General features: G+C 30.8%; 1 protein-coding gene across 1 annotated transcript in view; it reads right to left on the reverse strand.

Moving 5' to 3' along the window:
- Positions 1 to 274: 274 nt before the first annotated feature.
- Positions 275 to 14129, reverse strand: part of LOC118196742 (transient receptor potential-gamma protein-like) — a 712826-nt gene continuing 698971 nt past the window's right edge. Inside the window, exon 16 of the mRNA XM_085813073.1 lies at positions 275 to 12596. Coding sequence (XP_085669199.1) covers positions 11650 to 12596 — 947 coding nt within the window. The 3' untranslated portion in view covers positions 275 to 11649. The remainder of the gene's footprint in view (positions 12597 to 14129) is intronic.

A 14129-nucleotide genomic window follows, 5' to 3' on the forward strand; every position in this document is an offset into this window, starting at 1 on the left:
ATTATGAAATATACATGACAAATTAGTAGACTTTAGTTGCAATAACCATTTATTACATACGTAAACTTAAAATGCTTTACAAACAAAAAACAGGTTTATAATTTAGCAACTGTATTATTTTAACTGTTTCACGCGTAATGCATTACCTATTCCTATGTTTTATATAACAGAAACTGAATAATTTACATCTATGTCTTGCATATGAAGCCATAATTGTAAATTCTTTCTTATTTACTTAAAAAAAGTTGAAAAAAACGACCAGTTGAAATTTCAGTGATATATAAATATTTTAATGTACACAGTCCTCAAAAGACTTACATGACTCAGTACAAATTACAAGTACAGAAGAGATGGGCATATTTAAATCGTTTCAAGCACTTTATAATCAAAGATTATAAATACGCAGGCTATAAATACACTACAAGCTAGACATATCTACCGGTAGCTATTGTTCAGGCACAGCTGTACATTGAAGTACCTGCATTTTTTTTTCTTTTAATTCACACACAAATTATTTTAACAGAAGCATAATATTTTTTAGAATATCTTATTTCAGGTATGATAAATTTCATTCGCTAAATAAACAGTCAAATATATAATCAAACGCAATTTTTAAATGATAGGAGTAATGGAAATATTATAATACAAATTGGGAAAGATAAGAATTAGAAATATTCTTTAAAACATCAATCTACATTAGTTAATGTTAAAATTTGTTAGCTGCCGTTGTTACTTCACTTGTTAAGGCTTAAAATTAATTCTTGAAATAAATAATAAAATTAACTCTATAAGTCACTTTGAGAGGTGTTTTATTGTATTCTTTTTTAAATGGAAGATGCATCTTTGTTACAGTTTCTGGATTAGAAATAATTGATCTATTTCTTACTGAATAATGAATTAGTAATGTGTTTTATGTTTTAAAAATGCGATTAATAAAAGTTACTCCTGTACTACTAATATTTTTCGGCTAATTTCTGCATTAAGAATGATTATTATTTACATATACTAGTAAACATATAAATTAGATAAAGAAACTGAATCAGTTACTACTTAAATGTTAGGTTTCATCCAATAAAATAAAATTTAACATTAAATGTAGAAAACTGACAAATTTTTTTCCATAGAAATTTCAAAATACTGTCATAAATTAATAATTTAGTAAGTTAATAGAAAAGCGTTAAGATTAAAAAAAGTGTTAATTGGTCTATAAAGGCCCATATTCAATGAGAGAAGTATGAAATTGTTATTGCAAAGTTACATTTATATGAAAATATATTACATAACAAAAAAGATCTAATTAATCTTCATCTAATTAATCTAAACGTTACCAAGTATCTTTTTGCAGCATTTTGATTCTTAAGACATCAAACTAATGTATTTGGGTAAGCCTTGTTTATGTAGATTTGAAAGAAATTTATTGTAATTTTTCTGTCCCCAGTAAAACTCAGACGTGAAAACAGTAATAAGTTGCAAAAAATTTTGGAACTAATTAAAAAGCAGTTTAAATGAATAAGATATTTCTTATCGTATTTAAAAGGAATATGCTTTTAAATACGATAAGAAATATCTTATTCATTTAAACTGCTTTTTAATTCGTCCCAAAATTTTAAAAGGGATTTGCTTTTAAATACAATAAGAAATACAATGTATAAATTTGTATAAATTTGATTTAAATGTATAAAGGAAACTATATAAATTTCGTTTTAAATGTGTGGGGGGAAGAGCAGTAGCTAAAATTAAAAATATTAAGAATAACTAAAAAATGCGATATCGTCATCAGATATGTGTTTGACTTCTGAGTTAACATTTATAAAACCCATTATAAAATAAATTTGAAAACAGCTTACGTAAATCAATTATTATAAACATGTTGATTACATAAATAACATATTTTAACTTTATGAAGTGAAATTACTTTTTTGCAATAACATAAATTAGCATTAGTAGAACACATTCCACTTATGTAATAAAATGAGCTATAGAATAATCTTCTATATTAAAACTAATTATCTCATTCAGTATAAAATACAGAACACACTGAAATAGGAAAACGATGCTACGAACCTGATTCATAGCTATATTTAAAACAACCATTTAAGATTTCCTTTTACAAACGGCATCAATATCAAAAATAATTCTGTGTGTTTTTTCAAAATACAATGAATTAAGCAATTTTTACAATTAAAATTATACAATTAATATGTTCATCGAGCCTTTTACATACAAACTCATAAAACTTGGAAACTAAATCTTTTGACGTATTTTCGGTGAAGAACGTCAATTTAATGTTATTCTAAGCATGAAAATAGTTAGTTCTTGTCAGCAGCACTTTTAATCTGAAAATCTTTTTCTAGCCCTCAGTTAAAACTGAAAAATTAAATAAAAGAAGCAGATTATGTTTCATTCCAATTAAAAATAGAAAAAATATTTGAATCATAATGTTATGCACAGTAAATATATATTTAAAAAAAAGCGTCAGTTTTTCGCCAAAGAATTTTATACTTCGCTTTCTTTATTTTTCATTTATTTTGCTTATAAACAGGTAATTTAGGAGCATGGCGATACTTCAATTACGAGTACATTTGAATTGCCAGTAAAATGAAAATAAAACTCTTTTTAATTTCAAAATTTTAAAGCAAACTTAATTTTGCTTTTAAATCATGGTTGAATTTTGTTTTGTAAAAGCACTTCTTAATTTGTATAGTATCAAATATTATCATACATAAATAATTTCAATTCATGTTTACCCCAGAATGAATGTTTATTATTCATGAGGGTCAAGGAAGTCTGGAAATTGTGAAAGAAATCGAGGAAGTTAAGAAGCTACTTCATTTGTTATACCACTTTTAAATTATTAAAACTTTACGTCGGAGCTAGATGTTTCGTAAAATTGTAAAGAAAATTGCAATGCACGACCTAAATAAATATTCTTTTTATTTTCACTTTCTAGAACTGATTTCAAGTTCCGTATAAAAACCTTTCTTTTGATATAAAAACACAAAAAGAAGTATGCGTTTAATAACTGAATAGAAGCATATTTAACAATAAAAACCACAGTGTTTGCATTCAAGCTTACAAAACTATTTCTTTTTTGAAACTTAATAATAAAAATTTAATAATAGCTGAGTTGAAGAACGTATTTTAAAACTGTAAAGAACTATTTAAGAAAAATATAGTTAAAATTTATGTTTGAGATGTTAGCTGGACGATTTTAAAACTTTACTTTCTTTAAAGTAGTTTGCTTTGAACACATTACGCAAAAATATTGTGAATGCATTTAACCCTAACTTTCGTAACTTCTGTTTATTTTTATCATTATTCAGAAAGGGAAGAGCCATTTTCTTTATAATATAAATATGTCTGTGTGGAAATGCGTCATTAATTTGAATAGCCTTTGCCTGTCATAAAAGTAAAATGAATAGACAATCATATATATATCATATTCCAACAAGTATATGAATATTAATGAAAATCATATTTTCCTGTATACAACAATATTCTGAAATTTGTTTTCATTAACAATTTGAAGTATTTTAGTGTGCGCAAAAGTATGTATGCAATAGCTCACGCACTATGATTCATGCATGCATACAATGATATAATAACAAGTAATATAAGTAAAATTCCCTTCTCAAAGTTGCCAGTTATACACAGAATCATTTTCATAAGTAAGTAATTAAAATAATTTCTTTTAAGTAATTAATTGAAAGATTTGCGAAAACTAACTTTTGAATGCAAAATATATGAAACATTTGAGGAATACATATTGCAAGTATTGTCAAATACTTAAATAATTCGAAATAATCCCTTTTTAGTAATTAGTTAATTGATTTGCAAAAATTAATTTTGAAGGCAAAATATATGAAACTTTTCAGGTACTGGTATTGCAAGTATACTGTCAAAAAATAAGTAAACTGGATAACATGAAATAATACTAATCATGTAAAAGACTAAATATATCACTTGGGTCATTATCATTCTAGTTATAATTACATAAAAATATTAATTGCAAGAGTCTAGTCTTGCAATTAATATTTTTACTTTCATATTATAGTCATATTACTCAATATGTAATCACATTATTCTTGAAATTAATATGAAATAATATGATGAATCTTGATGAGACTTGAAACTGAATTTCCTATCTCCATCAAAGAGCTTTATTTTAAGTGAACACAAACGTAATGAACTTTCGAAAGTAGGATAGCAATAGATAAATCTTATCTTTTTAAACATCTTAAAGATTTCAGAGCTCCAGACCGAAAGAGTAAATGGTAACTTTGCATAAAAGCGAAATAAAAAGCTCTTCGGCACTAAACAAAAACTTATTTTTTAAAATAACAAACTTTCAGATATGTTTAATGAAAAAAAAATTGTTCTTTTTATAAATTTAGCCCATTAAAAGTGAAGTTTAAAATGCATTTCGTCCGAGCAGTCAATACTTCGTATGCTCATTCGCTATGTGAATAGTGGCTAGTTGACATAGTATTTATAGTATGTTTATAGAACGCAATGTTTTTTTTAATAATTTGATTTCCTTTTTTTTTTTTTTTTTTTTTTGATGAAATGGAAATTTATAAGTTGATTGTTCTTGGAATTAAGCATAAATTATTTTTAAACATATGGTTATAGTTGTTAGCTCTCTATTTTGCAAAGACGTTAACTGGTTCCTACACATAAAACATTTTACTTTTATGCCAGAAGACGTTGAATACTCTTTTCCACTTTCATGTCCTATTTCATTTATCTGTATCATGCCTTCTATTGGAACTTGGAAATAAATTTGTCGAGGCAGTTATATTTTGCAGGTTATTTGACTTTGGTTTTAGACATAGCTCTGTAGATACTGTATGTAACTGCACTGAATTGTTCATAGTCCATTAGTAAAGGAACACGGCCTATTAGTCTATAGACTATATTGTTTATGCATTTGTAATCTTTTGTTTAATTTCAATAACAGATATTTGCCATTAAAGGAAAATACGAAACTTGGGTATAGCTGTGACTACAAATGATATGAATAAAGTATTTTAATTATAGAAGTGTTATTTTAAACTGATTTTGAAATAAGCTGCGAAGTTACTCAGAGAGTATTTGCGTTTTGCGGACAGCTTGCAGTTATTTGCCGTTCATTTGAATGCATGGTTAGTTTATATTAAACATAGTTCATGAAAAATAATTTAAGACTCATAATTGAATTACTTGGTTATATGAATGATATTGTAAACGCAGAGTATTTTATTTAAAATGTTTTTATTTAAAATATTTAAACGAGTATTTTATTTAAAATATTTAAACGCAGAGTATTTTATTTTATTTAAAATGTATTTTCTCGATTGGCAACAACAGTTATTTTCAGAACGATAATATTTTGAACTGTAAGTTTTTGAGCAGTAATGTTGACGGTAATGTTTCTGAATAAAGCAAGTATTTAACATTTAATGTTTTGACGGAATGTGTTTTTAATAAAGGAACTAATTAATTGCTAACATTTCAGAAGTGGGATAAACTAGAATTATTATCTAGATTTAACAACGTATTGCCTTAACGTACGCTAAGCCTAAACTGAATGTGGAAACTCGCCAAAACTGAAAGTAGAAAGGTACGTGAATTTATAAACTGTTTATGTTATGTCTAAGTATTAAACGGAAAAAACTTAAGTATAATTATTGTATTAGTATTTGAATATTGAAGTCTAAGATGGCTTATTTGGCAAGAGGCAAAAAATGTGATTTAAAAGAACTTGCTTTGGAACTTGATGTAGATGTCCCTTCTGATATTAAAATTGTAGGCTTAAGAGATATGATTTTGAATAGTAAGAATTATAACGAAGACTTTACTAAACAAATGCTAGATAGAATTATAAATGATCGTTTAGACAGGAAAAAGTTAGAAATTTTAGAAAAAGAAAAAGATAAGCAAAGAGCATTTGAAATGGAAATTTTAGAAAAAGATAAGCAAAGAGCATTTGAAATGGAAGAAAAAGATAAGCAAAGAACATTTGAACTTGAAAAATTGAAAATAGAAGCGGAAATCAGAAGTAGTAATGTAAATGATTCTGTTCCTTCTAATGTTAGTAGAAGTAATATTTGTGATATGAGTAAATTAATGCATAAGTATGATTTGAATGAAGGTGATATAAGTTTTTATCTAGTTTTATTTGAGAGACAGGCACGACGTATTGGGTTAGAAAAACAAAACTGGGTTTCTTAGCTGTTGGGTCTATTGCCTTATGAAATAACTCAATTAATTGCCCGTGAATCAGAAGAGAAAGCTAACGACTATAAGCACGTTAAGCAACTGCTACTGAGAAAATTTAAGTTAAGCCCTGAACAGTTTCGGCAAAAGGTCGTTGATCATATTAAAACATTGCGTAATACGTGGAAGGACTTCACGTTTGAATTAAAAAATTATTTTGAAGAGTGGCTTGCTGGATTAAATGTAACAGATTTTGACTCTTTAAAACAACTTATTATTACTGATCAATTAAAGAAGAGGGTCCCCGCTGCTATCCGAGATCATTTCATTGATGATTGGTCTAAATTCATTAATCCTGAAGAAATGGCTGAAAAACTAGATGAATATGAAAATATTCGGGCAGGGATAAAAGTACTTCAAGTAGAAAATAAAACTTTTAGGCATAATTCTAAGCCCAAATCTGGTTCTAAATTTTATGAAGGATCCTATAATCAGTATTCAAGACAAAGAAATGTTAACGATTCCATGCAGACAGATGGTAATTTCAAAATGGGTTTTAAAAACAGTTTTGATAATAAATACAATCTGAGAGATAAATTTTATAAAACAGAGGAAAGGAAAAGGGAATATAATTCTGGCATCCGCAATGAAAAGGGTGAGCCGAAATGCTTCAATTGTAATGATTATGGACATATAGCGACGGATTGTCCACAGCCTAAAAAAGAAATTATTTGCAGGAAATGTAATAAAAAGGGTCATACTTTTAAAAAGTGTACGTTTAAGAATCCAGACTTGACAAATGTTAAAAATAATTTATCCGTGGACCAGAATTCAGGTGTTTCACCAGCTGTATATTTAAAGTATGCTCGCATTAATAATGGGGAAGAAATTACTGCAATCATAGATACGGGTTCTAGTTCGTGTTTATTGAAACAGTCTGCGGCTAAGAGACTGAATCTTATTGTAAAACCTGATGTGGAGGAATTGTTTGGCTTTGGGAACCAGAATAAACCAGCCGCTAGAACATTGGGAAAAGTAACTGTTAACTTAGAGATTGATAATGTGGAAGGAAAGGACATTACAGTTCTAATTGTAGGAGATGAAACGCAACCATGCGACTTATTAGTTGGTCGAACATGGATTGATTTACCGCATATTGCATACGCCAAGATAAGCAATACCTTGCACATACGCTATGCTAACGACTGCCCATTTTCACAGTTGCAAAATGATAGCAACACTCCGCGAATTAAACTGAAGGCTTCCCAAGAAACTCAAATCGAAAGTAATACGGTTAATTTCGTGAAAGTTAAAACTGATGAAATAAATAACGGTTATGTTTTAATAAGTGGATCGGAAGATGAGTTAGGCTCATTATTGTAAGTAATACAGGGAGAAACAGTGATACCAGTTACTAACTACAGCGATCGAAAACTAATTTTGAAAGAGAATCAATGTATCGGTAGAGCGGAAGTAGCAGAATTAGTTGAACCAAGTTCAGATCAGAAAACTGAAAATTCAAGTCAAAAGGAAATACTGATAATGAATGAAATTAAGAAGTTTAGGAGACCGATTACTTTAGAAGAAATTAAAGTTAATAACAATACTACGCCAGAAAGAAAACAGGAAGTTTTACATTTGATAAATGAGTATCGAGATTGTTTTCCATTAAATATGGAGAATTAGGGTGTACAAACTTAACAAAAATGGATATTAAAGAAATTGAAGGGAGTAAGCCTATTTGTATGAAGTCGTATAAAACCAATGCCGAAGAGCGTGCTTCTATAAAGAAGATAATAAATGAATGGAAGAAATATGGAATTGTTACTGAAACAAGATCTCCGTATGCTAGTCCAGTTTTACTCGTAAAGAAAAAAAAAAAACAGGTGAATTACGATTACTGATAGATTATAGAAAGTTGAATTCGCAAACTGTTAAAGATAAATTTCCACTCCCTAGGATAGATGATCTTCTTGAATGTCTTAGTGAGTGTAAAGTTTTCACTACATTGGACTTAGCTCATGGATATTTGCAGATTCCTTTAACTGAAGAAGCGAAACTGAAAACAGCTTTCATCACTCGAGATGATACTGGTCAATTTGAACGTATGATCTTTGGGTTAGCTAATGCACCTGCAGAATTTCAGAGACTTATGAATCAAGTTTTAGGTCCATTGCTTAATAAAGAAATTTTGTGCTATTTGGACGACATATTAATTCCGGCTAAATCTTGGGAAGAAATGATGGAAAAACTTAGGAAAGTGTTTGATAGATTGAGAGAAGCAATGCTGACATTGAAACTGACAAAATGCGAATTTGGAAAAGATGAAGTTGAGTATTTGGGATTTCTAATAAAATCAAATGGTATGCAACCTGGACCAAGAAAAGTACGAGCCATATTAAACTTTCCTAAACCAACCAATGAACATGAAGTTAAACAATTTTTAGGTCTTACAAGTTTCTTTAGAAGGTTTGTACCGAAATACGCAGAGAAAGTTGAGCCGCTAACGAGACTGACGAGGAAGGATGAAACATTTCGTTGGAACGAAGATCAGCAAGAAGCATTCAGTACTTTAAAGGATCATTTAACTAAACCAATACTAGCATTATATAATCCCGAAGCAGAGACTGAAGTGCACACAGACGCGAGTAACAAAGGACTGGCAGGAATGCTGTTGCAAAAAGGTGAAGATAGAAAGTGGCATTTAGTTTATTGTGTAAGTAAAGGAACAACAGAAACAGAAAAGAATTATCATTCAAGCAAATTAGAATTGATGGCTATAGTTTGGACTTTGACACGACTTCGACAATTTTTAATTGGGATCCGATTTACGGTAATTACAGACTGCCAAGCTTTAGTTTATTTAAACGCGAAGAAAACTTCAAATCCTCAGATAGCAAGGTGGAGTAATCTGATCCAGGAATACAATCTTGAAATAAAGCACAGGCAAGGCAAAAGAATGAGTCACATAGATGCATTGAGCCGATCGCCAGTTGATCAGCCAGAAGAAACTTTAGACTCTATAATTGAAAACAACTTGGAAGTTTGTTTAACGCTAACGATAGATGAACAAATTCTTATGAATCAGCATTCAGATCCAGAATTACGCAAATTAATAGACATTTTAAAGAAAAAGATAAATGATAGAACGAATGCAGAGAAATATGTAACTGAAAATTACGTCTTGAAGAATAATCGATTGTTTCGTAAAGTGAAAGATCAGGAAAAGGAGAAATTGTTATATGTCATACCTAAATCGATGAGAAAAGGTATTGTAGTAAAATTTCACGATCTTTTGGGACAGAAACAGCAATCTTTTGGGACAGAAACAGAAACAACTTTGGGACAGAAACAGGACAGCAGACAGAACTGTTGCCAAAATCAAGGAATCATACTGGTTTAAAGGAATGAAACAATATGTTATGCGTCACATTTCGATGTGTTTCGAATGTCTAGTAAATAAAATGCCTAGCGGTAAGAAACAAGGAGTACTGCATCCAATTAGACCTGGTAGAAGACCTTTTGCAATTATACATATAGATCATTTAGGACCATTCGTAAAAAGTTCAAGAGGAAATAGAGAATTATTTGTAATAATTGATAATTTTACGAGATTTACACGCTTATATCATATGAAAAGTGCTGCAACCAAGTATGTTTTAGTTGCATTGAAGCGTTTTGTAGATGATTTTGGGTTACCAGAAAAAATTATCAGCGATAGGGGAACATGTTTCACAGCGAAGGAATTTCGAGAGTACTGTCAAAATAATGGAATCAGTCATACACTCAATTCAACTCAGCATCCAAGTGGTAATGGAATGGTGGAAAGAGCAAATCGAACAATTTTGGCTACGATTAAAACGAGTATGAAAAATCCGAATCAGAGAGACTGGGAGAAAAAGATTAAGGAATGCGAAAGAAATCTAAACAGTATGATAAATAAGACTACAAATAAAACTCCTTTCGAAATGCTTCACGGTTATTCACCAAAATTTAACGACGGATTGATGAGGATGATTACAGATGAAGACGCAAATGAATGGGAGAATCCAGTAATCTTACAGAATGAAGCTAGAAAGAGAATTGAAGATATTCAGATGAAAATGAAAGCAAATTATGACAAGAAGAAAAGCAATTCTTTAACATTCGAACGAGGAGAAATAGTAGTTATGAGAAGAGTACCTAAATCAACTGGAAAATCAACCAAAACACAACAAAAGTATCGAGGACCTTTGGTAGTTACAGAAGTTTTACCAAGTGATACCTATAGAGTGACTCGATTAGAAGAGGTGAAAGGACATTTCTTTAGTACAACAGCTCATGTGAGCCAATTAAAGTCATGGCAGTGTCAAGCTGAATCAGAAGAAGACGATGATGATGGTGATGACATTAGTGTTACTGGGGATAACGATAACAACACGCCGCATATTACTAAAACTAGGACACGGAAAAAGAATAGAAAACGACGGTGAATCTATATGACAGTTAAAGACTTTCGAACTATAAACATTAATATTAAAGATTTAATTTTTTAAATATAAGTTCTTAATATTCCGAGGTCGTAACTAAGTCAGGATGCCCGAATGTAAACGCAGAGTATTAATTTTATTTAAAATGTATTTTCTCGATTGGCAACAACAGTTATTTTCAGAACGATAATATTTTGAACTGTAAGTTTTTGAGCAGTAATGTTGACGGTAATGTTTCTGAATAAAGCAAGTATTTAACAATTAATGTTTTGACGGAATGTGTTTTTAATAAAGGAACTAATTAATTGCTAACAATATCAAAAGTATTGGATGCTCAGAAGAAATAATAATTTCAATTTAGGATTTGAATGTTTCTTTAAATGAAGAAAGACTCTTGTTTGTAGTTTTATTGAAAGAGCAGTTTATCGGGAAACAAACACACACAGTTTCAATACATGTCATTTAATATAAATGCCATATTGAATTAAGGGTGGTAAATCTAAATTATTGTAGTTAAAAGTGAAATATTTAGCAATATATTTGCATAATTTTAAAAAACCCCAACAAATTTATGATTACCAAATCAAAAGCAGATAAATGGTGTGAAGATTGAAATTCTAAAAAGTAAATAAATAATACAACATCAGAAGTTACCTTTAATTCAAATTTGGTATTTGTTTGATAAATCTGAAATATAATAGAAAATTACGCCTTTTAAAACTATGAAGAACTAATATTAAAATGCTTATTGAATTTAAAATAGCATAGCTGCGCAATAATGTTATGTATATGTATATATATATATTTCTTTTTTCTGTCAAAATATAGCGTAGTGTTGCTTAATATTTTAGACTAGGAAACTTAATTAGGGTGATCTGTTTTAGATGAGCACCCTGTCATTTGTATGCGTGAACCAAGTTCGCATTACTTTAACATGTTAAGAGAGTCAAAGCACCAATTGTCATGGACTTCGTAACGCCGTTCATATCCAGCCAGCGGTTGGTGGATAATTTACAGTTTCTATTCCGAAACTTCCTGGCACAAAAACCTTGGACGATGATGAATTTGTAGTTTGTTGATGCTGTTCTTGTAAATCAGCTCCAGTAGCCGGACTTCCGGGTATGGATCCTTTTTGTGAATTTACATCCATGGTAGAACACGCATCATGTTGTCCTGTGATGGAACTTCTTGGAGTAGGCACATTAGAACTTGCACAACTAGGTATTGGAGACAAACTCCTGGCGGGAGACAAACTTTGATGATGATGATGATGGTGATGGTGACTGACAGCAGACGAGATACCTTTGCCTAAATGATCCATGGATGTGCTTTTTGCTCCCAGCCATTGGCTGAAAGGTGCACTCACGGTCCTTTGAGCTTGACCCCTATCTGCGCTGCTATCACCTACTTTATTCTTAGAACATCCACCAGGATGACTTTCAAGAGACGAAGACTTATCTGAGTCCATAAAAGCAAGTCTCAGTTTTGATGTGCTAATGGCGAATTTTCTTGCGAAAATAGAACGTTTGATAACAGGAAGGTCAACAAGACTTTTAGCTGGTCGGGGTTCTGCTATATTATCAGGGCCACCGCCACTACTACTGCTCGAGCCATTGCGGCTTGAACATTCCATACGACTGGGGTGTTCCGAACTGCCTTGACTGCTGAGAGACTCATCGCTACGACTTCGAGAGAATGCAGCCCTAGCGTGTTTTGTGGCCTCTACTAGATGGCTCCATTTACCCCGCTTTGCTTTTCGTGTGGCAAGTTTAGCTATTCTAGCTAGCTTGGGACCAGGAGGGGATCGTCCTGTTCCAGTTTCGTCTACACTTACTTCAGGTGTTGTCTGGATAGAACTTTCAACTAAACCGATGTCGAATCCCTTCATAAGACGACGTTCCTTTTGTCGGCCTTTTTTCCCACCAGCACCTGCGAAAGGAGGCTTTTGTAAATGTCATAAAATCATATATAATTAATAAAAATTCTGATAAGCGATATAATAAGTAGCCTTTAAGAAACACGTTTCGAACACTGAACAAAGTCTACACATGCAATTGGGAAACATTATAAATTTCACCCATCTATTAAATCAACAGTAAAAATATTCCAGCAGATATATGACTAATACATTGTATTCCGTTACATACACAAAATTAATAAAACATAACCTTTTGGCATTTAAATTCAGTGAGTGATTTATCTCTTATTTCAACTTAAAGCAGCCGTAAATTTCGTTAGATTGCTTGATGTTGGTATATTGTGTATTCTGCGAATTCAGTTAATTGATTGTTTGTAAATAATGAATTTGCTTTAAGGATCATTTTCATACATGCATCACAGAAAATATGCACACATTAATAAGCTCCGCCCTTTTTACACAATCTACTGGGTGTAATTTCGAGTCAGTAATATATTTGAATTTTATTATATGTTATGTAGATCAGTTTTAGGATCAAACTTACTGAAATGGAATTTATGAAAAACAAGGTACTAAATTGCAGGAATTTTTTCCAATGCTATTTTACTCTCTAACCAATATTTGTCATGCATTCTTCTGAACCCTGCACTATTCGTATTGTATATATATATGTCACAGGAAATGACGTCACTGGAAACACAAATGTAGTAGTGAGTATGTCACAGGAAATGACGTCACTGGAAACATAAATGTGGTTGTGCGTGGACTGCGAAAGCATAGGAAAGTCACTCCAAAACCCATTTAAACAAGTCTGAGAGTGGCAGTAATAAGTATTATGGATTTCTATTAGAAATACTCTAATATGTAAAGGTGTAGCAATTGCTGTAAAAAAGCAGCATATTAATTTACAGTTCTCTTTTAAGTTTGGCAAATCTGCGAAAAAATTTCATAACATGATCAAACAAGACGCTTATGGCTTCTCGTAGTGACGTACCGCATTTCACGTTTCCTAGATGAATGGAACTCCATTGGAAGAGTTTTCTCAAAGTGGTTGGATTATGTCTTTTCTTTTAATGATTAAAAAACTGAAAAAGGTGAAGCTATTACTCAGAAAGGATAACAATGAATACCAAATGTACAAGGCTATAATACATTTATTGCAAAGGATCTGTCGTGTATGTTAAGAAAACACGGATGCCAGTATTTGATTCCTTCTCTAACGTCTAGAAATTTTTTCTGTTCCCTAACCTTTAACAAGTTCTAAAATGAGTATGATTTTCGGACATTCCTGACATTAACTCATATAAAGAGTTTCTGTATGCGATATCCCGAGAGAACTATTCCCGCAATTTTCAGGTACTGTACATTTGATGTCAAAAATTCACTGAAAATGACGGAAATTATTTCGAAGGAATATGAAACCTTTTTCCTGATTTAGGTTACATTTTTGTCGTTTATGAACTTATTCAACAAATTTTATTGTCATATCATGTGTATGCACTTGAACTTCTGCGATCTCAAATATTTCAGAGGTATTTCTTAAA

Source organism: Stegodyphus dumicola, chromosome 3 (assembly GCF_044657685.1).
Source record: "Stegodyphus dumicola isolate Sdum_Otavi_A_Nest chromosome 3, ASM4465768v1".
NCBI lineage: Eukaryota > Metazoa > Arthropoda > Arachnida > Araneae > Eresidae > Stegodyphus > Stegodyphus dumicola.